Here is a 25,917-nt window from a genome sequence, read left to right on the forward strand (position 1 = left end):
AGTTAATATGGGTGTAGAGAGTAGAATAATAACTACCAGAGACTGGCCAAGGTGTGTGTGTGGATGGGGAAAGATGAAGAGAAAGGTCGGTAATGGTTACAAATATACAGTTAAATAGATAAATTGAGACCTAGTGTTCAATAAATCAGTAGAGTGACTATCGTAAACAATAATCTATTGTATATTTCAAAACAGCTAGTAGAGAATAATCCAAATGTTCCCAGCATAAAGAAAAAATTGTAAGGTGATAAATATTCCATTTATCCTATTTCATACATTACATGAATGTATGAAAACATCATGTACCCCCAAAAAAGTACATCTATTATATATCACAAAAATATGAATCATAAACCAAAGAAAAATTTATATTTTAATATAAAATGGATCAAGTTTTTCTATTACATCACAGTTGTCTTTGGTGACATACTGCTCAGCTTATCCAGGCTTGTTACATTGTGTCAAGGAATTATATTGGCTGCGATCTCTGCTTCAGCAACTAATGCTGTTTTGATAAGTAAGCATCTTTTAGTGTTTATTATAAGCTATGTTCTAGCAATCTCTAATGAATTAGCAATCTGTAATACTCTCATTAGGTAGAAATTATTATTCCTAATGTACAGATAAGAACCTGGGACTCAAAAACGTAAAATAACTTTCTAGTATGTCTAATTCCAGAGTTTTTATATCTAATGCTGATGCCTCTATGATCCAGAATAATTGCCATAGAATTTCAGTCCCTAGATAAATTGCTTGACAAAAGCCTTCATTGGTTAAGTGAATTTAGTATACATTTTAAAATAAAGTATGTTGTAGAAGTCCCTTCTTGACAGTTTTCAATGCATATTAGCATACTAAAGCCTCCAAGAAGTCCTGCTAAGCGAAGTCATCCATCGTTTAACCCAGCATTTTGCAAATTAATTTAGCCATAGGGCTTTTTAGAAAAACACAATCAGCACTCCTCATAGCCAGCATTCCATAATTCCACAGCATATGTTTTAGGGAACTCTGTTCTGAACATACATTCTGCCCTGTTTTAAGATACCTGATATTTCTATAAACCATATAATCCTGTAAGAAAGGCATCAAAGTGCTACTATGTTACAAGAACTCAATGAACAGTTAGTTCATTTATATGGCATTATAGCATCTTACCAATAGAGATAATAATCCCTATGGCAAAAGTAGTAAAATGTGTGTGTGTGTGTGTGTGTGTGTGTGTGTGTGTGTGGGGGGTGCGTGGGTGTGGGGGGGTGTGTGTGTGTTCCTTTGGTTTCTGAAGATAACCCTAGAGAAGTAGAAAGTTTACACCAAGTCTGAAGGCAAGTGCTGTTAAAAAAACCAAACATCTCCTTAATGAGCTTGATTTTCACTTTGAATAGCATACTATTGTGAAAAGTTTAAGAAAACAAGGTCATTGGTTGGGGGGTGTCTATTTAGTGCAAAATAGGATTTAACATATACTAAAGAATTTACTTTCTTTAAATCTCAGTTGCTGGTTTTAATTTTGGTACTTATTACCTGTGTCTGTACACAGTTCATGTAACATACTACATTATGTTATTACCTACCACTCTCAGCTCAAAAGTCAGTTTCTAGACAGAGCCTACACTTTCTATTCCCTGTCCTTGAACTCTACCCTCTGTCAACTAGATATTTAAACAAATGCTTGGTAATGGGTGTGATGATAATGACAACGATAGTTTTAGATGCAAAGTTATGGACATACACCTAACATAATGTCATACTAAGTGCCTTTTTTTTTCTAAATGTCTTTGTATTAGTATTAGTCCCCTTTCATATTGCTATAAACAACTGCCCGAGACTGGGTAATTTGTAAAGGAAAGAGGTTTCATTGACTCACAGTTCAGCATGGCTGGGGAGGCCTCAGGAGACTTACAATTATGGTGGAAACCAAAGGGGAAACAAGGCACCTTCTTCACAAGGTGGCAAGAAGGAGAAGTGCCGAGCAAAGCGGGAAGAGTCCCCTGTAAAACCATCATATCTCATGAGTACGAACTCACTATCACGAGGACAGCATGGGGGAAACCGCCTCCATGATCCAATTACTTCAACCTGGTCTTTCCCTCACGTGCGGATTACGGAGTTTATAATTCAAGATGAGATCTGGGTAAAGACACAAAGCCTAATCATATCAGTTTTTCATTTTTAATCCAATTGCAAAATGAGTCAAATACACTGTTCTATTTTATAGTCACAGCATAGAGTAATGAGCAAACCTAGGCTGGTCACTGCTATGTTATTCTTATAAGGAAAAAGAAAATTCATCTTTCCATTCCAGCTTACCTGGTATTTCCATTTCACTAGGCTATAAATAAAACGAATACTAGAGTTAAAAAACTTGAATGTTTTTCTCTTTCTAGTGATAAGTGTAATTAGTACTTTGTTTAAAGATATTTTTAAATCCTTTAAATGATCTGAGGTCAGTAAGCTATGTAACAAACAGCACGTTAGAGACGCAATGGCTAAAACTCATTTTCTCCAAAAATTAATTAAAATTATTTTATCTAAATATAAGAAATGCAAAACTGAGCTATAATAACTAAGACAACACTTATCTTTAATAGAACCATCTATATTTTCTACCTATAGAATACTTTTAAATGTTCTAAACTAAGACATTTGTCAGGCACAAATTGTTACTAATCAAACAAACTAAATTAAGAGGTTTTTATTTGCTATTTTATTACTATTTTTTTTCAATGGGTGAATACTACTTTTTCTGTGTCCTAAACGACTTAAAGTACATAAAATATACTTTTATAATATACTAGAACTTACCATTTCCCAAAACTTTAAGACTGAGTCATTAGAGTATGCTACACACTAGAGTGGAACAAAATTTAGTTTAATCTGAAGTTCATGATTTGGTTTAAAAATAACCCAAAGTTTACTTTGCCTTCTAACTTTGTAACATTTTAAAGCTTATTCAGGTCATGATACAATGAAAATGAAAGACAATTGACAAATGTACTTTGTGTTAATTCTGTTTAAACACTTGTCCACCTAGGAACTCAAGAGGTTTTCATACAGAATACAAAAATGCCATTACCTTTCCAATCTTAAGCTAATAATTGTAATACAATTCACAACTTAAAATTCTAAACTAACATGCCATCTGTTGCTATGAATCTAAAAATGTTGCCATATTTGGAAACTTTTATTACATTAAAGCATGAAAATTTGGATTTCTGAACAACCAGTAACTTGTAAAAAAGCTCTAATTTCTACTTTCAGAATACGTTTAGGATTCATATATTCTTGTGATTCCAAAGAATTTGAGGTCCAGTGAAGCACAAAATTAAAACAAATTTTAAAAGTATTAAACTTTAATAGAAATTGGCACAAGCATTCATAAATCTTAACTAATTTTGTTATCCTCCTTCAAATCAATTTATTTACCTGGTAGTCCAGTTAGTAAGTTGCTAAGTTACTAATTGCTAAGTTGCCAGTTAATAAGTCCAGCTGCTAAGACAACTCAGCAATTAATGTGTATTAGGATTGGATTTCTTCAAATGTGCTATAACTATATGGCCTACATTGGTCATTTATCAGAATGCACAACTTGACTCTTCGCATTAACACATCATAATGGATTCAAAGGTTTACCTTTAATAAGTTTAATTTGAAACTTAAATAGGTTTTAAATATGAAACAAGTTTAAATCCTATAAAACAAGAGTTAATATATGTAAATAACCTAAAGGCTTACTTTATATTCCACCACAGACTTTGTCTTAAAATATCTGGTAGTTATAGGACAGGGTGAAGATAGATGCATTTTCAAAAACTAGGGCTTATTTCATGAAGGAAATTTGGCTTAATAATTTGAGCTTTCAGCTGGGCGTGGTGGCTCATGCCTGTAATCTCAGCACTTTGGGAGGCCAAGGCGGGCGGATCACGAGGTCAGGAGATCGAGACCATTCTGGCTAACACGGTGAAACCCCGTCTCTAATAAAAATACAAAAAAAAATTAGCTGGGCCTGGTGGCGGGCACCTGTAGTCCCAGCTACTCAGGAGGCTGAGGCAGGAGAATGGCATGAATCCGCGAGTCGGAGCTTGCAGTGAGCCGAGATCGTGCCACTGCACTCCAGCCTGGACGACAGAGCGAGACTCCATCTCAAAAATAATAATAATTAGAGCTTTCATGTTAACTAAGCTCAAGGCGATTGCTTTATAGTCTCCAATTTTAAAATATTAAAAATATAAAGTTAAAATTTATATGAGTAAGAGTTATGTCTGGTTCTCTTTTCTATAAGGCCATCTATTTACATTTTAGAGCTTATAATTTAAATTTTTTTAATTATAAAAGTGATATATTTGCAGAGTTTGAAAAAGTCAAACCTTGTTTTAAAAGATTTAAACCAGCTGGGCGTGGTATTATTATAACTTCTGTGAAGAAAACAAAAGTTTTTCCAGCTACATGGTCTGCTAGAAAATAAAAATTAAATGACTTAGACTAAGAAGATGTGGAAGAAATTATAGGGCCAGACTCCTTTTCAGATGCTCAAAACAAACGATCAGTTGCCAAGTAATGAAGTACCTTTTTTACATTCTCTCACCTCATCCATTCTTTGTACATTTAATTATGTGTATGTGCTTTTTAGATCCCATACCTGTATAATTATCTTTAATTTTTGGTTTAATTTGCACAGGAAATGAATAACTGGATACATTTAAAAAATTTTGTTTTGAATATGAATTTATACTGCTGTGTTAACAAAGACTGCAGTCGTGGCCGGGCACGATGGCTCACGCCTGTAATCCCAGCGCTTTGGGAGGCCAAGGCGGGCGGATCACGAGGTCAGGAGATCGAGACCATCCTGGCTAACACAGTGAAACCCCGTCTCTACTAAAAATACAAAAAAAATTTAGCCGGGTCTGGTGGCGGGCACCTATAGTCCCAGCTACTCAGGAGGCTGAGGCAGGAGAATGGCATGAACTCGGGAGGCGGAGCTTGCAGTGAGCCGAGATTCGTGCTACTGCACTCCAGCCTGGGCGACAGAGTGAGACTCGGTCTCAAAAAAAAAAAAAAAAAAAAAAAATTTAAACCAATACAGTTGTCCCCTGACTTCAGCCCAGAACCAATCAACTTCCACTCTTTAAAGGTTTCTTCTTTGTGCTTTGTTTTCTGCTATCTCTAGATAATTTAGTATGTTGCTTTTTGTTAACTCTTTGGATAAAATATTTAGCCAACCTTTGACAGTTCTGTAAAGCTTCTCTCCACATTTTTCCATCTGTCAAACCTGTCAGATAACCCAACTGTCACTTTTCGAGTCACCTTCTAGGGCCTGCCATCCTCTCCAGTTCACCAGAATGGTTTGCTCTCTGGGTCTGACAAACTTTCCCTTCACCATTAACCTGAGATTTCCACTTGTATCTCCCCCTCTTCATTGTTGGTTACCCTATTTCCTGGATATAATGTCTTCTTCTCAATCTATTTCTTCGTTTAGTGGAGTACATTCTCCAGTAGCCTCTAAGAAAGGGCATATGGTAGGTTTATTAGAGACTTTATTTGAAAACACCCTTATTCTATCTTTGTACTTAATAGAGAGCTCTGTGGCCGGACGCAGTGGCTCACGCCTGTAATCCTAGAACTTTGGGAGGCTGAGGTGGGTGGATCAGGAGTTCGAGACCAGCCTGGCCAACGTGGTGAAACCCTGTCTCTACTAAAAAAATACAAAAAATTAGCTGGGTGTGGTGGTGGGCACCTGTAATCTCAGCTACTTGGGAGGCTGAGGCAGGAGAATTGCTTGAACACAGGAGGTGGAGGCTGCAGTGAGCCAAGGTTGTGCCACTGCACTCCAGCCTGAAGAAGAGTGAGGCTCTGTCTCAAAAAATAAAATAAAATAAAAAAAGAAAGAAAAAAAGAAATCCTACTGCACATTAAATTGTGCCTCAAAGTCTCTACTAAAAAGGAAAAAGGTGTATTGTCTCCAATTCTTTCACCTTTTCACATGAAGATGAAGGGGTTGGAAATTCCCTTTTTTCAGTCTTTTAAAAGGGTATTATGGATATGTTCTATTTCATATGGCTTTTGTTTTAAAGGGAGCATATTCATCAGATTTTATCGTTTAGGGGTTCCAAATACATCCTAAGTTGAGCACCATAGCTAAAGTACATTGTAAGTATTTTGAAAAATACCTGCAGTATAAATTCATATTCAAAACAAAATTTTTTAAATGTATCCAGTTCATTTCCTATCCAAATTAAACTAAAAATTAAAGATAATTATACAGGTATGGGATCTAAAAAGCACATACACACATAATTAAATGTATAAAGAATGGGTGAGGTGAGAGAATGTAAAAAAGGTACTTCATTACTTGGCAATTGATCGTGTGAGTATCTGAAAATGAGTCTGGCCCTATAATTTCTTCCACATCTTCTTAGTCTGAGCCATTTAATTTTCATTTTCTAACAGACCATGTAGCTGGAAAAACTTTTGTTTTCTTCACAGAAGTTATAAATAATTAAAATCAGTGAACTCTAGGGCACCCAAGGAAATCTCAAAATCTTTTAAAGCTGTACTAAATGTTTGAGATTTTAAAAGTAAGCAACTTACAAACATCTCCCTTTCACTATCAATTAAGGAAAAGCCTCCCATTCCTAATAAACAAAATTGAGGCTTTTAAATTTGTATAGCAAATGTTTTCCATTTTCTTCCAGTTACCAACCCTCGCTATGCAATAGAAAACATTTCTAGACTACCAAGCCTGTACGTATCTTCCCTTCTCTTTTGCCTCAAAATATCTACTTCAGCATGCATCCAAATCACCTGGAGGGCTTGTTAAAACAGATTGCTAGGCACCCCTTCTGGTTTCCAATTCAGTACAGGCGAAGTCCATGAATTTGTATTTATCACATGTTCCCAGTGATGTTGATGTTGCTACTCCAGGAATCAATAAAATTATCCTCAATTTCTTTCCTTCAGTTTAAGAAAACTAAGTAGCAGTTCTTTCCTTTCCTACAAGTTTAACTTTGCACTCTTGGTTTTATCTTCACTCTCATTCTACCATTATTTCTGTCTTTCCAGCATCGCAGTCTCTTTCTATGTGCATTGACTCCTCCCTTTCTGCCTTCTAGATGCACAGACCTCTTTTTAAAAATATATATAAAACAAATGCACCATCTATTTTAAAGTTATATGTCTCTCATAAATCTGTTCACTGCCAAATTTCTAGGTAAAATATCCTTGAACCAAAACCTCTACATTCAGCCAGGTGCAGTGGCTCACACCTGTAATCCCAGTGCTTTGGGAGGCTGAGGCAGGTGGATCACTTGAGGCCAGGAGTTCGAGACCAGCCTGTTCAACATGGTGAAACCCCATCTCTACTAAAAAAAATAATAATACCAAAAATTAACCAGGCGTGGTGGCACATGCTTGTAATCCCAACTACTTGGGAGGCTGAGGCAGGAGAATCCTTGAACCCAGGAGGCAGAGGTTGCAGTGAGGTGAGACTGCGCCACTGCACTCCAGCCCGGGTAACAAGAGCGAAACTCCGTCTCAAAAAAAATCAACAAAATCTCCACATTCTATTACTTCTCTCCATTACTTAGGTCATATTTCAATCAATTAGAGTCCAAGCTGGAAACAGACAACACTCTCAACTTGGGAGAATTATTGTCAAATTCTTTATAAAAGTGTGGGCAGAAGGTAGGAAAACCACAATGGATACTGCAGTTAGTTGGACTAGACATAACACGGGATCCTTTGCCATTCTTAGGCCTGAGGGTGAGGGAAAGCAACATCCCCAGAAGCTGGAGAGATTGTTGTATGGAGACAGCTGCCCAACAGGAGCTGTGACCTTCCCATGATTGTGGCTTATAACAACATCATGAGAGAGGGCAGAAAAAAAAAGCTTCATTCTCTTTCTCCTGCCAACATGCCAATATTCTGCTAGTGCTCCAAATGGCTATCAAGCCTGTGTATATCTTTCCTTCTCTTATGACTCAAAATACCTACTTTAGTACACATCAGAATCACCTGGAGGGTGATAACTGGCTGTCAGAGGGAAAATAAGCTGGTTGGTAAAGTCCTAGAGATTACTCTCACAAGATATAGTGGAGAACAAAGAATGGATCTGCAAATAAGCAATATCCCTTACCGTATGGTCCATCTTTCTTGTTCCTCAGATTCTTATCCTTTATTTAGGTAGACACATTTATGTCCTCAACACAGGAAACATACAAACATACAAAGTTCTACAAGCTACTATTTCATAAGATTGATGTCAATTTAGTCATATTCTTCTCCTGTACACATGGAACATTCTCCAAGACAGATCATATATTAGACTATAAAAGATATTTCAACAAACTTAAAAGGACTGAAACAATACAAAATATGTTCTCCAAATTTAACAAAATTAAATTAGCAATCAATAACAAACGGATATTTGGTAAGAATTCCCAAACATTTGAAAATTAACCAATATACTTTTAAGTAATTCAAAGAAGAAATCAAGATGAAATTTAAAAATATTTTGAACTGAATGAAAATAAAAACATGACATATATAAATTTATGAGATGCAGCTAAAGCAGTGCTTAGAGGGAAATCTATAGTTCTACATTCCTGTACTTGAGAAAAAGAGAACTCTCTAAGCCTAAACACATAGAAAAAGAACAGCAAATTAAAGCTAAAGGAAGCAGAAAATAATAATGAGAACAGAATCAATGAAAACCAATGAAAAATAGAGAAAAATCAATGAACCCCAAGTTGGTTCTTTGACTTCAATAACTTCTTTGACAACTTCAATGTTGAGTGATATGATTAAGGAAAAAAAAAAAAAGAGAGAGAGAGAGAGAAAGAAAATACGGATTACCAAAATTACAAAAGTGGGGAGGAACTTGACTACCAAACCTTATGAAATTAAAAGGACTGTAAGGCACTACTATGAACAAGCTAGACAACTGAGATGAACTGGATAAATTCCTAGAAATAAATAAATTATTGAAACTGAATAAAGAACATATAAAAAATCTCAACAGGCCTGTAATATGTAAAGGAATAGAAAAAAATAATAATTTAAAGTCTTCCCACAAAGAAAAGCCCATACCTGGATGATTCCACTAGTTAATTCTATCAAAATTTAAATAAGAAATAATACCAATCATTTATGAACACTTCTATAAAAGTGAATCCTTCCCAATTCACTCTACAAGGCTAGTATTAAAGAGATATCAGAGTAAAAGATAGGGGAAAAAAAGGAAAAGAGAAAGAAAACCACAGACCAATATCCCTCATGAATACAGATGCAAGTCTTCGTTGAAATGTTAGCAAATCAAATCCAGGACCTCTTTCTGAAGTGCTGTCATGGTCCACTTCTTGACTTACTGGTAAATTACTTAGCTAAATATTTTTGTCTTGTGCACTTATCTCTTTATGTTATGGTTCAAGATTTTAAAAGATTTAAACATACGCATATACAAGAAAGAAAAAAAATGCCTAGTCTATGTCCTCAAAGTACAAGTAATTTAGTAATAAAGACCAGATCAATAGAAAAACAAAAGTAATGGCAGAATATGACAAGTACCCTAAAAGGTATACGGTTACAAGGAAATGAGAACATAGGTGATCCATGTATGCTACTATTTTTATGTTACTTTATGTTTGAGGGTATATGGAGGGAAACCAGAAAAACTATAAAGTAAAGAGAATTTTGATTGCCTTAATTATGGATAGGTAGAATTTTATCTGAAGAGAAAGAAAAATTTAGGTAGAGATCTGCATGAGCAAAGCTTGAAGCATATTTGGGAGAAACATTAGGTCTAGTTTGGCTCCACCACTACACGTACAGTATTTTTTTTTTTTTTTTTTTTTTTTTTTTTTTTTTTTTTTTTTTTTTTTTTTTGAGATGGGGTCTCACTCTGTCACCCAGGCTGGAGCACAGTGGCATGATGTTCGTTCACTGCAACCTCCGTCTTCCAGACTCAGGTGATCCTCCCACCTCAGCCTCCCAAGTAGCTGGGATTACAGGTGCCCACTACCACATTCTGCTAATTTTTGTATTTTTAGTAAAGATGGTGTTTCACCATGTTGGTCAGCCTGGTCTTGAACTCCTGGTCTCAAGTGATCCACCAGTGTTGGTCTCCCAAAGTGCTATAATTATAGGCATGAGCACCACGCCTGGTCAGCTTTCTTCAATTTATAAAATGAAGAGAATACACATAAAATGAATCAATAAGGCTTCAGATCTAAAATTATATGAAAGAGCTACTTACACCTTATCATGAACAAATATATACACCCCGGCCTCCAAAACAGCTATAGGGAATCAACCCAGACATAACTAGCAATAACTTTCTCAAATGACTGGATATTGCTCCTATATAAAGCCAAGTTTTCTTAAATTTATTTTAAAAACCATCTCTTTAGGACCTGAAAAAGAGTCCTGAATCTCAATATCTTGTCAACAAATTTGACTTTGCAGTCTTCTTCATTTTGCAAATTTTAAGCATATTCTGCCTCTGACATGCCCTTATCCCAATGTCCTACGGAACCATCACTTTTTCAGGCTGAACAGTTCTGCCAGGAGGCGAAGGTTGCAGTCAGCCAAAATTGTGCCACTGCACTCCAGTCTGAGTGATGGAGTGAGATTGTGCCTCAAGACAAAAAAAAAAAAAAAAAAAAAAAAAAAAGTTCTGTAAGTGTTTCCATAAATCTTAAAGATCTCTCTATCCCACTGATCTTTTAAATTTGTCATTTCCAGTATTTCTTCAATTCTATCAAGTATTTTTGAGGTTATGGAATTAGAGATGAATACCGTAGCAGAATAATGTTGTTTTGTTAGGGGAGAAAGAAAACCCCTATCACTTTCCTGGGCTTTTTGACAGCAATGTGTCATACAGCTACCTTCATGGAATTATTTATGAAGAAATACAGTTTATGGCAGTGTTTCTCTTTAACTTTACTAGCAAAAGGACTCCTTTTTTCCCAATAAAATTATATATAATACCTCACTACATAATACAGACCATGAAGTGCAACTGCTCTGGCTGTGGTTTGTAACGGCCTAAAGCCTCACAGACTCGGTTCAGTTCATGCCCCTCTTTCACACCCCATCCAACAAAGACCCCCAAGACTGCTTCCCAGGCAGCATGGAAGACAGCAAGAAAATCATCACTTTATAGCATCTGTAAATATTAAAGATGTCAATATATACAGCAGAATCAAAGTTTCAAATGAAATCAATTACTTCAAAGGCTTCTTTACAGCAACAACGATAAAACATTTATAAAATTCATTTCTCAATTTACTCAAACACACATAAAAATTCACAACATCATATTTAGAAAACTGCCTTTTTAAATCTGTCTTAGAATAAATGCAGCATCAACTTAACCATGTACTGGCTATTAGTGTAGCACATCAGAAAAAATATTAACTCTTTCCATAATAAATGTCAATATGGTAAAAAATGTGAAGCACACATTAGTGAAATGGATCAAGATCATTTTTTATTGCACATCTGCTTACATGTCTGCTGCTTTTGGGTAGAGCTAAACCTGAAATGTTGAGTCAGTTTCTGCCATTTTACATCAACTAAATTATAGCAGTGAATTGCTTATGTGTCTTCCAGACTTATCTTCCAGAAACTAGAACATTAACCTTTCCAATTTATCTAGGTACTGAAGCACAAATTTAACATTTGTTTTTCAAAAATTTAAACACTCAGAAACAAACCAAACAACATCCTATAAAGAAAACAATTTTTATGTCTAGATGTATAACTGAGGTTCAGAGAACTTCTGATTATACAGTATTATAAAGGTAATGACAGTCCAACCCTCTTCCAAACTGTTTAATTCCTGTATGTGTAATTAAGCATTTATTTTCAGAAATTTTAATACTTTCAGAAATTGATTCTCTCACAACTAGGTGTTTTTAAGATCCTCCATCCCACTAAAAATAATCCACAATGATTCCAAATCTTTTTTTTTTTTCCAGAATAATCAGTATTCTTATTCCCTTTCCACTGTACTCTACTGCTTAATGCAAAATGGAGAATATGTGGTCCAAACAGAAATACGGCATTTGTGCAGGTCAAGCTTTGAATAGACATGGACCACAGGCATAGCCTGATTTTTAAAAAGCAACAAGAATGTTGACACAACTATTAGACCAAACACAAAATTCTGGCCATTAATGAATCAGAAGTAATAACTGATGCTCCTACTTTAAATTCATCAATGCCATACTTAAAAAGTCAAGCAACAACACATACTTGGCAAAATCTTCTAAATTCTCAAGTTCTCAAACAAAAAAGTTATTTTTAATACTTCACTCCCCTTATATCTTATGATTCAATCACTTATATTTTCCTTTGTTAGATTATTCAGAAGAAACAATTCTACTTAACCTTAATAAGTTTTTGTCTCACACATTTTATATAAAGTTACTAAAATCACAATTCTCAGAAATTTATTTTTAATCATACAAACATTATATGATTTAACTGCAGTAAAGAAATTATATCCTTTCTTAATCTATTTAGAATGATATTATAAAATCTCTAAGACTCTTTTCCACAGCTTTTCTTTATATGAACAAACTCATAATTATGAAAAATGCATCTCAACTCCACGGTGAACTAGCATCCATGCTTATTCCACATAGGTACTGCCAGTGGTCCCTGTGGTGTCCTTTCAACAATGACAAACTCTTCAGGGTTGCCAAATGCCTCATAGAAAACCAATAAATCTTGTATGGCATGCTCCTCAATCTGAAAGGAAGAAGGGAAAGAAGACTTTTTACTCTTTTAATTATAAACTAAGCAGGATGTATTTGCCTTCCAATTTCCTTTTGAGGTACTACCACTTTCCATGGATACAATACAGTGAAATTAAATCAAGTATCCTGCTATCTCTGTGGCAAGGAGAAAGCTTGGGGCCTGAGGTAGAATCATGAGATACTCATGGGCTCTTGAATTTGAATCTTGAGCAGAAGGAAAAAGAAACTGAAAATGATTGCTGAAATTCATTCATTCCAATAGCTTTATTCTGTGAGATACTTTCTGCTATCGTACAAGTCGTCTAAATCTTGCTTCTGAGCTTTCCAGTGCTACTATGGGTCTTTTCTGTTTCCAAGCCTGGCTGTCTGGTCTTTCAGCTAAGTCTATGGAATCTTAATAGCCCTCAAATAAATTATGTTTTCCTTAAGTTAGCCAGAGTAGGCTTCTGTTGCTTACAATCTCAGAATTCTTACTGATACAGAAGCCAAGTGTAGCACTAGAGAATACTGCCAAATTCTCTACTGGTCATTTTTAAAAACAAATAATCCAAAGTATCACCAAAACAAAAATATAAGCTTTATCATAATTTATTAGTCATAAATTAATTGTCCTGAATATCTACAACTAATACATACACTGCTAGATGCCTCAGTTCAATTTTACCTGGCATTTACATTTTAATTTCATAGATACAGGCACCTTTTCAAAGCAAACAAACATGATTTTCTTAAAACCTAAGTAGGAAATATAGTTGTTCTCTAAATTAAACCCTACTAAGTGTGTTATTTACCTGAATCAGAGCCAAGGGTTTTTCTCGACTTCTAATAAGAGCTGCTTCCTGTTGTAGTTCTTCTTCTACAATAGATGCAAAAGTGACTGGGGCTACCATGGATGGAGCAGTCACTGAAGAAGATAGCCAGGGACTGAAAGAATAATAATAATGAGTTTCACTCATCTTCCTAAATTCTTGCACGCAAAATTTTCTCTGAAATACTCTTTAGCAATGCTACAATTTTTTCCAGTGATCTACAATGAGCGAACCTGGAAGCTTTCGCAGATTACAGAATGAGTTTCACTCATCTTCCTAAATTTTTGCCTGCAAAATTTTCTCTGAAATACTCTTTAGCAATGCTACAATTTTTTCCAGTGACCTACAATGAGCGAACCTGGAAGCTTTCACAAAGATTACAGAATGATGAGGTGAGAAACAGAAAAACAGGAGAACTAACGTTTTATTTGGACCAGTGTTAGAGAGAAGATTTTGAAAAGTACCAGGAAATGGGGAGGGAGCAGAAACAACATAACTGAACAGAAAGGTAACTCCAACTACAGTACAGAGAGGATTCAAGTAATACATTCTACTCAACACCATACTATTCCCAATTTCTTAACATTCTCTTATTCTCTTTTTTTTTTTTTTTTTTTTTGAGACGGAGTCTCACTGTGTCACCCAGGCTGGAGTGCAATGGCATGATCTTGGCTCACTGCAACCTCTGCCTCCCAGGTTCAAGCGATTCTCCTGCCCTAGCCTCATGAGTAGCTGGGATCACAGGCGTGCGCCACCATGCCCAGCTAAGTTTTGTATTTTTAGTAGAGACAGGGTTTCACCATGTTGGCCAGGCTGGTCTTGAACTCCTGACCTCAGATGATCCACCCGCCTCAGTCTCCTAAAGTGCTGGGATTATAGGTGTGAGCCACTGCACTCGGCCTTAATGTTTTCAATGCTAAGCAGCAACTTAGCTTTGGAGGCCCATAACTTATCAATTAACCTTACTTGGGACTGTCTAGAAGTGGTAAATCTGAAATATGGTTGCCTTCTGGTCCTGGGGCACCATGGGTAGAGCATCTGCAAAACAAATGCCAAAATTAAAGATTAAAGCTTCTAGTAATATTAGTCAAACTGCTTATTAATATATACAGAGGAAAAACTGTAAACTCCCGACTCCAGAGGCAAATTAAATAAGTGCAGTCAAGCTTACCTTTAAAATTATAAGTAAACAAAATAATCTATATTTATAAAACCTTCTGTATAAAATATCATAAAGATATTGTAATAAATAGCCTATTTCTAATAATATTATATATATACCAGATAAACCAATAATCTCTAAATCAGATAATTAACAGCCAAATTTTGTGAGGAACTAATATACTTTATGAGCAAAGAATTACAGATAGGACAGAAATACAAAATATGATCTTTACCTTCTAAGAATTCACAAGCCAGTTGAGGAAACAACATACAAAATGACATATAAAATAATAGAACAGAATTTAAGACAGTATAACAAATTGAGTTATACTGGCTATAAGAACTATACAAATCACAATATTTAATCATTTGAGAGGGCCTCATGGAGAAGAATGAACTTGAGAAGATAATAAAAAAGAGGTATATGATGAAAGCAATAAGAAGCATTCCAGTAAGGAGAAAAACTTAAAAAGGTATAATGCAGACGAGCTAATTGTGGAATTTTACAGTTAGAAATTAGATCTAGAGATTATCTAGATCACTCCAATGCTCTCTTTCAGCAATGAGCAAACTGAGGACTAGACAGGTTTAACAACACAAAGTCAGAGAGTAAATTAACAGGACCTAAAATATTGACTTCATGACTCATTTACACACATTTATTGAGCATGTCAGGATTATCGTAGGTGCTGAAAATCAAGCTGATTAAAACCCAATCTTCTCCCCTCAAAAAATTCTGATGGGAAAGATTTAAAAATATACTTAAACAATGATAAAACAATGTATACAGTACTATGGATGCACAGGAGAAAAACTAAAATATGGAAGATGGTATACACTGATGGCTTCACTGAGGAAATGACATTAAAGCTGAGGAGAGGGACAATTAAAAAGAATTTTGGTTGTACAAATACATAGACCTATAAAAGATTTCAGTGCTTTAAGTAAAGGCAGGCTGTTCTCTTCAATAAGCAAAGAATGTCTGAATTCAGGGCAAGGAAGAAACTTAAAGAGAAATAAAGTTTAAAAGAAACAGTAGGGCCAGAGTACAAAATGCACTGAAAGCTAAAATGTTAAGCCCTGATGTGTGGGCAAACAAATTTACTAAGAGCCTAAGTACTTCATGTGTATTATCCCATTTAATCTTTGCAATACCCTGTGAAGAAAGCATATATTAACCCATTATAGAGATGAAAAAACAAACTCAAAGAATATTAAATAATTTGTCTGATTCACAAATTAGATAAGTAGCAGAGAGATAACAAAAATCTGGTCTTTTTGATTTAGAGTACAGTGTATTTTCCATGATCACACAGCCGCCTTTATTTCTACTATCCCCCTTATTCTGGAATACATTCCACTTCAAATGTCTTCTCATTGTTATACTGTTGGCTCAAATGTCATTTTCTCTCTCCTCCTACAAAACTTCAATCATTATGATAAAGCATCACACACTGTTATTATCGTTTACATGTCAACCTTAATTGCTAGACTAGTCTCTTGAGGAGCAGGACTGCTTCATTCATCTTTGTATCTCAGTGTCCAGCAGAATACTTGGAAATACTTGTTTATGAAAAATTAATTAGAAAATTAATGACTGAAACAGAAATTCAAAGGATTTTTTTAGTATACAATAATGAAAAGCAGAGGTTTTTAGGTTCTTTATTGCTTTAAATTACTGATAACTTTTCTTAGAGATATAGCTACTGAATTACAAACTGATATAAGCCCTGTAGTAAACCTGCATGGTATTACTACTCTCATTTCCATATGATGAAACTGAGATACAGAAAGATTCAGAAAGAGCTGTATAATGTTATACTGAATCTCAAATATGTTTCCTAAGACTACAATTCCATAACTTTTTCCACTGATTTTTCAGTGGATAATTTCATTAATTACAAATTTATCCAAACAACGTGTAGTGTGTCTTAAATGTCTTAAAATGAACCAAATTTGTCAAATAAAATAGAGCTATGATTAAACAAATATCAAAAACATTCTACACTTTCAAATAATAAATATAGCATTATTGAGTTTTCGCAACATAAAAGTAGATATCTCAAGAGACAATCTGTATAAAATTTAGCCTTCTGAAAATAAACAGCAACATAAAAAGGTTAACTGACATTTTCCTTAAAAGATTTTTGTTCAGGCCGGGCGCGGTGGCTCACGCCTGTAATCCCAGCACTTTGGGAGGCCAAGGCAGGAGGATCACCTGGGGTAGGGAGTTTGAGACCAGCCTGACCAACATGGAGAAACTCCATCTCTACTAAAAATACAAAATTAGCTGGGCTTGGTGGCGCATGCCTGTAATCCCAGCTACTCAGGAAGCGGAGGCAGGAGAATCGCTTGAACCCAGAAGGCAGAGGTCGCGGTGAGCCGAGATCACGCCATTGCACTCCAGCCTGGGCAACAAGAACAAAACTCCGTCTCAAAAAAAAAAGATTTTTGTTCAAACCAAAAAACATTAATATTGTCACATTTACACTTTAAAGGAACTAAATTATTCTTTGCTCAGTTGGCCTTAAAAAAAATTGTACTAGCTTAATTAGAAAGATTTTTATATAAGATTAGAGCTGATATAATCATAGAATAATTTTTGCCTTACAAGTAGTTTTTCTCACTAATTAGAAACAAGCTCAGCTGGGTGCAGTGGCTCACACCTGTAATCCCAGCACTTTGGGAGGCTGAGGTGGGCAGATCACCTGAGGTCAGGAGTTCGAGACTAGTCTGACCAACATGGCGAAACCCTATCTCTATTAAAAATACAAACATCAGCCGGGCGCGGTGGCAGGCGCCTGTAGTTGTAGCTACTGGGGTGGCTGAGGCAGGAGAATCACTTGAACCTGGAGGCAGAGGTTGCAGTGAGTAGAGATCACACCCTTGCACTCTAGCCTGGGCGACAAGAGCAAGACTCCGTCTCGAGAAAAAAAAAAAGAAACACAGCTTACATTTTCTTTCCAGAATTACGTAAGGGGACATTTCAGTGAAAGGAAAATAGGAAATAAAAGCACATGAAATGAAAAAGAATACCTAAGCAACAATAAACAAATACAAATTGTACAAATTGCTCACTTTTAGATGTTAACACCCTCAAATAACATGGTCATTCTTGCCCTAATCTTGGAAAAAACTAAATTTTCTACAACTTAAACAAGAATGTATAATTTGTGGAATTTCCTGAGATGAGTCCCCAACCCCTGGCACCCTAACTCCCCAAAGGACCATAAGCATTCCTATCTTCTTAACTCCTACGATTTCCTGTTTATACTGCCCCATCTTCTCTTACTTCTTCTTTTAAAAATCCCATCCTGTATTCAAAAGCTTATGACAATGAAAGGGATCAAGAATTAAGTGATCTCTTTTTTTCTAATATTATTCACATGCTTATAAATATAATAATATTTAGAAATGAATATAAAAAGTGCTTATGAACTAACACAGCTCAAGCTCTTCTGCAATGAAGTCTTCCTGACACCAGCCCATGCTCGGTTTTCCTTCTCAGAACCACTCATTTGGTACTTCATCATTTTGTAATCTCTTTAATACTTCTATATTGTATCGTAAATTTTTTTTTCTTTTTTTTTTTTTTTTGTTGCTGCTGTTATTTTTGGAGACAGAGTCTCACTCTGTTGCTCAGGCTGGAGTATGGTGGCATGATCCTGGCTCACTGCAACTTCCACCTCCCAGTTCAAGCAATTCTCCTGCCTCAGCCTCCCTAGTAGCTGGAATTACAGACATGCACCACTATGCCTGGCTTTTTTTTATTATTATTATTATTATTTTGAGATGGAGTTTCGCTCTTGTTGCCCAGGCTGGAGTGCAATGGCGCAATCTCGGGTCACCGCAACCTCCGCCTCTGACTCCTGGGTTCGAGCAATTTTCCTGCCTCAGCCTCCCAAGTAGCTGGGATTACAGGCATGTGCCACCCCAGGCCTGGCTAATTTTGTATTTTTAGTAGAGATGGGGTTTCTCCATGTTGGTCAGGCTGGTCTTGAACTCCCGACCTCAGGTGATCCACCCGCCTCGGCCTCCCAAAGTGCTGAGATTACAGGCGTGAGCTACAGCGCCTGGACCTTGTATCGTAATTTCATTCTTATTCTGTCATTTAACGTCCATGTATGTACATTAATATTTATCAACTAGGTTTCAGACACATGAAAGGCTGCGCCTATGCATTTTACTTTTATATATACCCAACAGAGGCCAGTACCAGGTAGCCCATAATTTGCAAATTAATGAATATTTTAGTTTGTCTGTAATGTTTTATATTTCCTTTTTAAAAAAGCATACTTATTATGTTTTCTATGATAGAAAAAAACCCTGAAACTCAAAGCTATATGTTTTCTTTCTCAGAATCACTATCAGTGATAGCCACAGTTATTTAAAACATTAACTCCCATACCAAAAATACTGAAGCTATGGATATGTCATACTGTCATAAACTCCATTAAGTCAAACTTCCAAAACAGTATAACAGGGCACACTTATAAAGAGCCCTGATGTTATAGCACACTCTAGTGATCAACTATGAAACCGCAGATCCATATTTTAAGTTCCATGACAAATCGTTATATATCTAAAGACATTTTTTTAAAGTTTCAATGAATATTAATATTTAAAATATAAAAATACAAAAATTATCTTTATTTTCATACCTTTAAATTGATATATCTAAGACATGCAATACAAATCACTACATTAGAAACAAATGTTACTTCAAACAGGGTAACAATTTTAATTAATTTACTCATTCAGTCATTCACCAGACTCACGGAGCACCTACTACATGCCAGGAGCCAGTCTGAACACTGGTAGTAAAATGATGAGCAATGACAAACCTCCTTGCTCTCATTGAACATATAATTAAACATACAGACATGAAAATACTTAGACAAATATTAAAGAATCACACTAATAAACGTACAATAAAAAAGTGCCATGAGAACATACGACAGTAAACTGCCCCAGTAAGTCAGACTTCTCCAAAGAATATAACTGAATAGATATTGAAAGAAGAGTCAGAGTCAGTCTGTCAAAGGGTAAGGAGGTAGAAAGACGGAAAGTGCATTTGAGAACTAAGAGAAGGCCAAGATGACTAGAACACAGAGATCAGGTTACAAAATCAAGTTAAAGACAGTAGGCAGGAGCCAGACTATGTAGGCCTTGAAGGCCATATTAAGAATGCTATAGCTTTTTTCTTAAAAGCAGTAAACTCCAAATTTTAAAAAAGAACACACTGGCTTAATATATTGGAGGAAAGAAAGGCAAGACCAGTCAGTAGGGCAACTCTGGTGGCCCGGGTGAAGTATCACAGTAAACTGAATCAGAGGTGATAGCACTGGAGATAAAATTTAGTATATGGATTTGAGAAATATTTAAGAGATAAAACTGGAATGCTCTAACAGTAGACTGAATACTTGTGAAGAAAATGGAAGTGCCAAAGACACAAATTCTTCCTATTTACTGAGGAAGAAAATTCCGAAAGAATAGGCTATGCTATGTTTTTCCATATTTTTGTTTAATTTTGGTTTTATGAGAGGGGTATAAGGAAAACATTAAGTTTCGTTTTGGACGTGAAGTTTGCGGTGTTTCTGAACATGCAGATAGAATGGTAGGGTCAGTAAGAGATAATTAAGTCTAAAGCCCAGATGATACATACGGGCAAGAGATATTAGTAATGGGGCTGGGAGACAGAATGAATTACGGACTGAGTGGGAGGTGACAACTCTTTTGAGAAATCTGGCTGTGAAGGAGATGGAGAATTGGTAATGACAGGACAACTGATAGAAGAAAGTGTGCCCAGACCACATGAGAGATCTGAGCACATTCAAAACCAGAGGGGAAAAATCTAGTTAAAAGGAAAAGGTTGAATCTTACACAAGAAAGGAAAGGGATAATTAATAGTTTTCAGGCTTCTGAAGTGGGAAGCATTAAGATAAAAGCACAGGTATTGGCCTAAGATAAGAGAGAGAACTTTTCTATGGCAAAACAAGAAAGGAGCATAGTTCTATATAGGCAGGGGCTAATTTGTTCACCACTGTAACTCTAGTGCTTAGCATAATGTCTGATACAAAGTTCATAATCAATAAATGTTTGATAGCCAATTTGAAGACTATGTACCTAGCTTTATATTTATAAGCCTATCATAATTATAATTGTATAAATTAATATGCAAAAAGATTTAATCTGCTTCATGTGTTAGTATTCCATTTAAGGTTTTGTTTTGTTTTGTTTTGTTTGTTTGTTTTTGAGATGGGGTCTCCCTCTGTTGCTCAGGCTGGAGTGCAGTGGCACAATCAAGGCTAACTGCAGCCTTTACCTCCCAGGCTCAAGCAATCCTCCCAACCCAGCCTCCTGAATAGATGGGACTATGGGCACATGCCACCAAGCCGAGCTAATTTATTTTTCTTGCTATTTTTTGTAGAGACAGGGTTTCATCATGTTGCTAGGCTGGTCTCAAACTCCTGGACTGAAGTGATCTGCCCACCTCGGCCTCCCAAAGTGCTAGGATTACAGGCATTAAGCCACCAAACTCAGCCTAAGATTTTTATTTTAAAATAGTATTTTAATGCTAGAAGTATTAGACAAGTTAGGGAGATGACTTCAGATCTTTTAAGGCTCAAGAACTTTCCTCCTAAAAGTAAATATCTGTAAAAAAGAAGACAGTCACAATACTAACAGTGAAAATACGCCTAAACATTTAATCTAAATCAGGAGTTTCCAAACACTGTTGTCAGAAGACTCTGATAGTTCCTTAGGGCAGGTAAAGTGACATTAAACTAGTATAACTCCCCAGTCTCCATTCCGTGCTTCAGTCAGAAAAGTTTATATTATCTGTTTGATGCACTTGAATTGGACATAACATACCTTACTTATTTTGTTTTGTTTGTTTGAGACCAGGTCTCACTCTGTCACCCATGCTGGAGTGCAGTGGTTCGATCACAGCTCACTGAAAATACTGCTTTTAAATTATAGATTTTGATGTTTCATGTAGGCATTTAAAATATGAAACTTTTTTCTTTAAAATACATTGGACTTTCTAAAGCAGTATTAAAAATAGCTAGGCCAGGTGTGGCAGCTCATGCCTGTAATCCTAGCACTTTGGAAGGCTGAGGTGGGAGAACTGCTTGAGGCCAGAAGTTCGAGACCAGCCTGGGCAAGATAATGAGAGCCCCATCTCTACTTTCATGAAAATTAAAATTAAAAAATAGTTAGAGAAAAAATTGCAAATACCCAAAGGTTCATCAACAGATGCACAGATAAACACATTGTATGTGGTATGCCCCTACAATGAAATACTATTCAGCGATGAAACAGAATCAATGGATACCCATAACAGCATGAATAAATCTCAAAATAATTATGCTGAGTAAAAGAAGACTTTTTACTACGGGTACATACTGCACGACCCTGCTGATATAAACCTCTAAAATGTACAAGCCAGTCTGTATTGGCAGATTAGTAGCTGCTTGGGAGGGGGAAACAGAAGGAAGAGAGGAAGGGATTACAAAGGGTCATGACAAAACATCTGAAAATGATGCTTATGTTCACTATTTTGAATGTTGTAGTGGTGTCATAGGTGTATATATATGCTGAAACTACAGAATGTGTACTTTAAATAGATGCAATTGATTTTAAGTCAATTATATCTCAATAACTGTTTCAAATTTTTTTTTTAATTTATTTATTATTATTATACTTTAAGTTCTAGGGTACATGTGCATAACGTGCAGGTTTGTTACATATGTATACTTGTGCCATGTTGGTGTGCTGCACCCATCAACTCGTCAGCACCCATCAACTCGTCATTTACATCAGGTATAACTCCCAATGCAATCCCTCCGCCCTCCCCATGATAGGCCCCGGTGTGTGATGTTCCCCTTCCCGAGTCCAAGTGATCTCATTGTTCAGTTCCCACCTATTTTTTAAGTAGGGAAGGAATTTACACATGCTAATTTTAATTCTGAATGTAAAAGAGTGTACAAAAAAATCTGCCTCATAAAGTTTTAAATATTATTTCAGAACATAAAACCACCACAGACTATTTTAAGGTAGAAACTGTATTAGTTTTAAGTATGTTTTATTACCTGACAATTTTTGGTGCCTGAGAATTTTCAATTCCTTTAAAAGAAACTTTTTTGACATGATCGCCTGAACTATGGCTAGTAACAGACTTTTTTTCTTCTAGTAAGAAATCCCGGAATGACTTGGATGAAACTGAATGTAGAGAAGATGCCCTGCAAAAGAAAGCAAAGATCATGTTAAAACATCCATTTTGTAAAAGGGCATTGCTGGAAGTCATAAGAGAACAATAAGAGAATGTATACTAAAAATTTTACAATATACAATTACAGTTTTCAGTGTGATGTTGGATTCTTGATGCCAATTGTGAAATATCCAAAACTATTCCATAAGAAAAAGCAATCAATGAAGACCAAGTCTAGAGATAACTTAGATGTTAAAATCAGCAATAATATTAAAATAGATATTATAATTATGCATCAGATAATGACAACAAAAGTTCATTAAAAATAGGTAAGCTCAGCAAAAGAAGCTATTAAAAAAAGAACAAAACGAAAATTCAAGAATTTTTAATATATTTTTTAAAATTCACTGTATAGATTGAAGAGTTGGTAAACTTGAAGATAAACCAAAAGAAATTTTTGAATCTGAAAAACAAAAAAGAGAAGTTGAAGAAAATTATCCCATAATGAATTATAAGATAAAATCAAAAGGTCTGCCATATGTGTAACTGAAGTCCCAGAAATAAAGAAGAGAGATATGGCAGAGAAAAAGAAACAATGGCCAAAATTTCCCCAAATTTGGTAGAAGATATAAATTTAAAGACTCTAGAATTTTGGGAAACCCGAAAAAAGATAAAACAAAGAAAACCATACTTAGGCACATAATAAACAGCTGAAATGTCCAAAGCTAAATAGAAAATCTTGAAAGCAGCCAGAGAAACGCAACACAGAATGAAAATGAGTAGCTTGTTATTTGAAACAATGAAGCCCAAAAGACGATGGAAGGGAATCTTTAATATGATGAAAGAGGTAAAGAATGTCAATCCAGAATTCTATATCTATGTGAGTAATCTTGAAAGTAGGTCCTCTTCAAGTCATGCCTTGAAATGACTATAGCCCTGGCCAAACCTTGACTGAAGCACTGTGGAAAATCCTGAGTCAGAGGCACTCAGCTGAGATTCCTGACCCAAAGGAATTATGATAATAAATGTTGGTTGTTTTAAGATGTTGTTCAAGCATAATCTGTTAGGAAGCAATAAATAATTACAGAAATTAAAAGGGTAATAAAGAAATGTTATAGAGCCGGGTACAGTGGCTCACACCTGTAATCCCAACACTTTGGGAGGCCAAGGCAGGTGGATCGCTCGAGCCCAGGAGTTTGAGACCAGCCTGGCCAAATGGTGAAACTCTGTCTCTACAAAAATTAGCTGGGCATGGTGGCGCACACCTGTAATCCCAGCTACTCAGGAGGCTGAGGCATGAGAATCGTTTGAACTGGGAGGCAGAGGTTGCAGTGAACTGAGACTGAGCCACTGCATTCCAGGCTGGGTGATAGAGCAAGACTCTGTCTCAAAAAATGAAAAACAAAACAGAAAAAAAAAAAGATAGAAATGTTATAAACAACTTAACACAAATAAATTTGACAATTTACATGGAATAGACAAATACCATTTTTAAAAAACCAAATTACTGAAAATAACAGAAAATCTATATAGACTGTAGCTATTTTAAAAATTGAATTAATCTCACCAGGTTTTTTAACTGCAAAAATTGACAAACTGATTCCAAAATTTATATGAGAATAAAAAAATCCCAGATTAGCCAAAGCATTCTTTAAAAAAAAATACAAAGTTGGAAGAAGACAAAACCAATTACGGTAATCAGGATAGTATATGCTAGGCCTGAATGTATTTCCTCCAAAAACTCATGTTGAAATGTAAATGTCACGGTGCTTGTATTGTGAGATGACACCTTTAAGAGGTGTTTAAGTTATGAGGGTGCCTCACAAACCGACTAATGCCATTATCACGGAGAGTGGTCAACCCTTTTTGTGCTCTCTCACCCTGCTGGCATATGCCTTCCACTATGCTATGAAGTAGCAACAAGGCTTCCGCCAGATGCCAGCAGCTTTATATTGGACATCCCAGCCTCTAGAACTGTGAGCCAATAAATATCTGTTCATTATAAATTACCCGCTCTGTTACAGCAGCACAAAATGAACTAAGACCGTGTGATACTGGCATAAAGATTGACAAACAGATTTCTTCAAATATGTTCTATTGTTCTTTCCACCGACTATGCCATAATTTGAAAGAGTGTCTGATTTCCCACAATTTTACCTTCCTAACTCACAAGCTCCAGCTATTTTCTACCTTTACAGCCACAGAAAATTTATGGAGAAGCATTTTAGACATTTGAACCTAAATAAAAATTAACCAGAATTTTGTTCCTCAGCTAAAGAAGTCCTGTAATTTTACTCTAAATAATATTTTTAGCTTTAAAACGTTAAATAATTGAAATTGTTTTATATTGCATGTGTTAGCTCTAAATGGAATTTGAAAGAATTTACTTTCAAACATCAAGCCAGGCCACAAAGACCATGTATTCTTCCACTGAAGATGACTGATGAGAAATGTTCTATTATTTCTCCAAGTAAAACATTTAATTTTGAGAAGTAGCCAAATCCCATACATACTTAGTGTTTTCACATTAAATTTAAAATTTGCCTGGTTGGAACTTCAATCTAATGCAAAAACCCAGTTATCTCTAATACTTTCCATTGCCACACCTAACTGCCAGCAGCAGGAGTACAACTATATACACTGGGAATTTGTACAGACTAGGTGAATGAATGCATGAACAAACTAGTGAAAATCCTACCACAACCACAAGTACATTTAGAGTGCTAATTTGTGATTTGCTAATGAATTGCACATTAACCTTAATATTAACATAAACATATTTTTAAAAATCTTTTGAAGAAGTAAAATCTCATTAGATGATACTTCAGGTAATGATGTACCTTTAAGAAGGATTTTAAAAACAGTTAAATTGGCTGGGCACGGTGGCTCACACCTGTAATCTCAGCACTTTGGGAGGCCCAGGTGGATGGATCACGAGGTCAGGAGTTTGAGACTAGCCTGTCCAACATGGTGAAAC

At 35.7% G+C, this 25,917-nt stretch overlaps 1 protein-coding gene across 1 annotated transcript in view; it reads right to left on the reverse strand.

The window, feature by feature from the left end:
- Nucleotides 1–11,460: 11,460 nt before the first annotated feature.
- IBTK (inhibitor of Bruton tyrosine kinase) overlaps nt 11,461–25,917 on the reverse strand; it is a 79,278-nt gene continuing 64,821 nt past the window's right edge. The window contains exons 26-29 of the mRNA XM_050788110.1: nt 22,822–22,971; nt 14,531–14,602; nt 13,547–13,679; nt 11,461–12,747 (exon numbers count right to left, since the gene is read on the reverse strand). Of these exons, the coding sequence (XP_050644067.1) occupies nt 12,616–12,747; nt 13,547–13,679; nt 14,531–14,602; nt 22,822–22,971 (487 nt within the window). The 3' untranslated portion in view covers nt 11,461–12,615. The remainder of the gene's footprint in view (nt 12,748–13,546; nt 13,680–14,530; nt 14,603–22,821; nt 22,972–25,917) is intronic.

The sequence above is a fragment of the Macaca thibetana genome, chromosome 4, assembly GCF_024542745.1.
Source record: "Macaca thibetana thibetana isolate TM-01 chromosome 4, ASM2454274v1, whole genome shotgun sequence".
In the NCBI taxonomy this organism is placed as follows: domain Eukaryota; kingdom Metazoa; phylum Chordata; class Mammalia; order Primates; family Cercopithecidae; genus Macaca; species Macaca thibetana.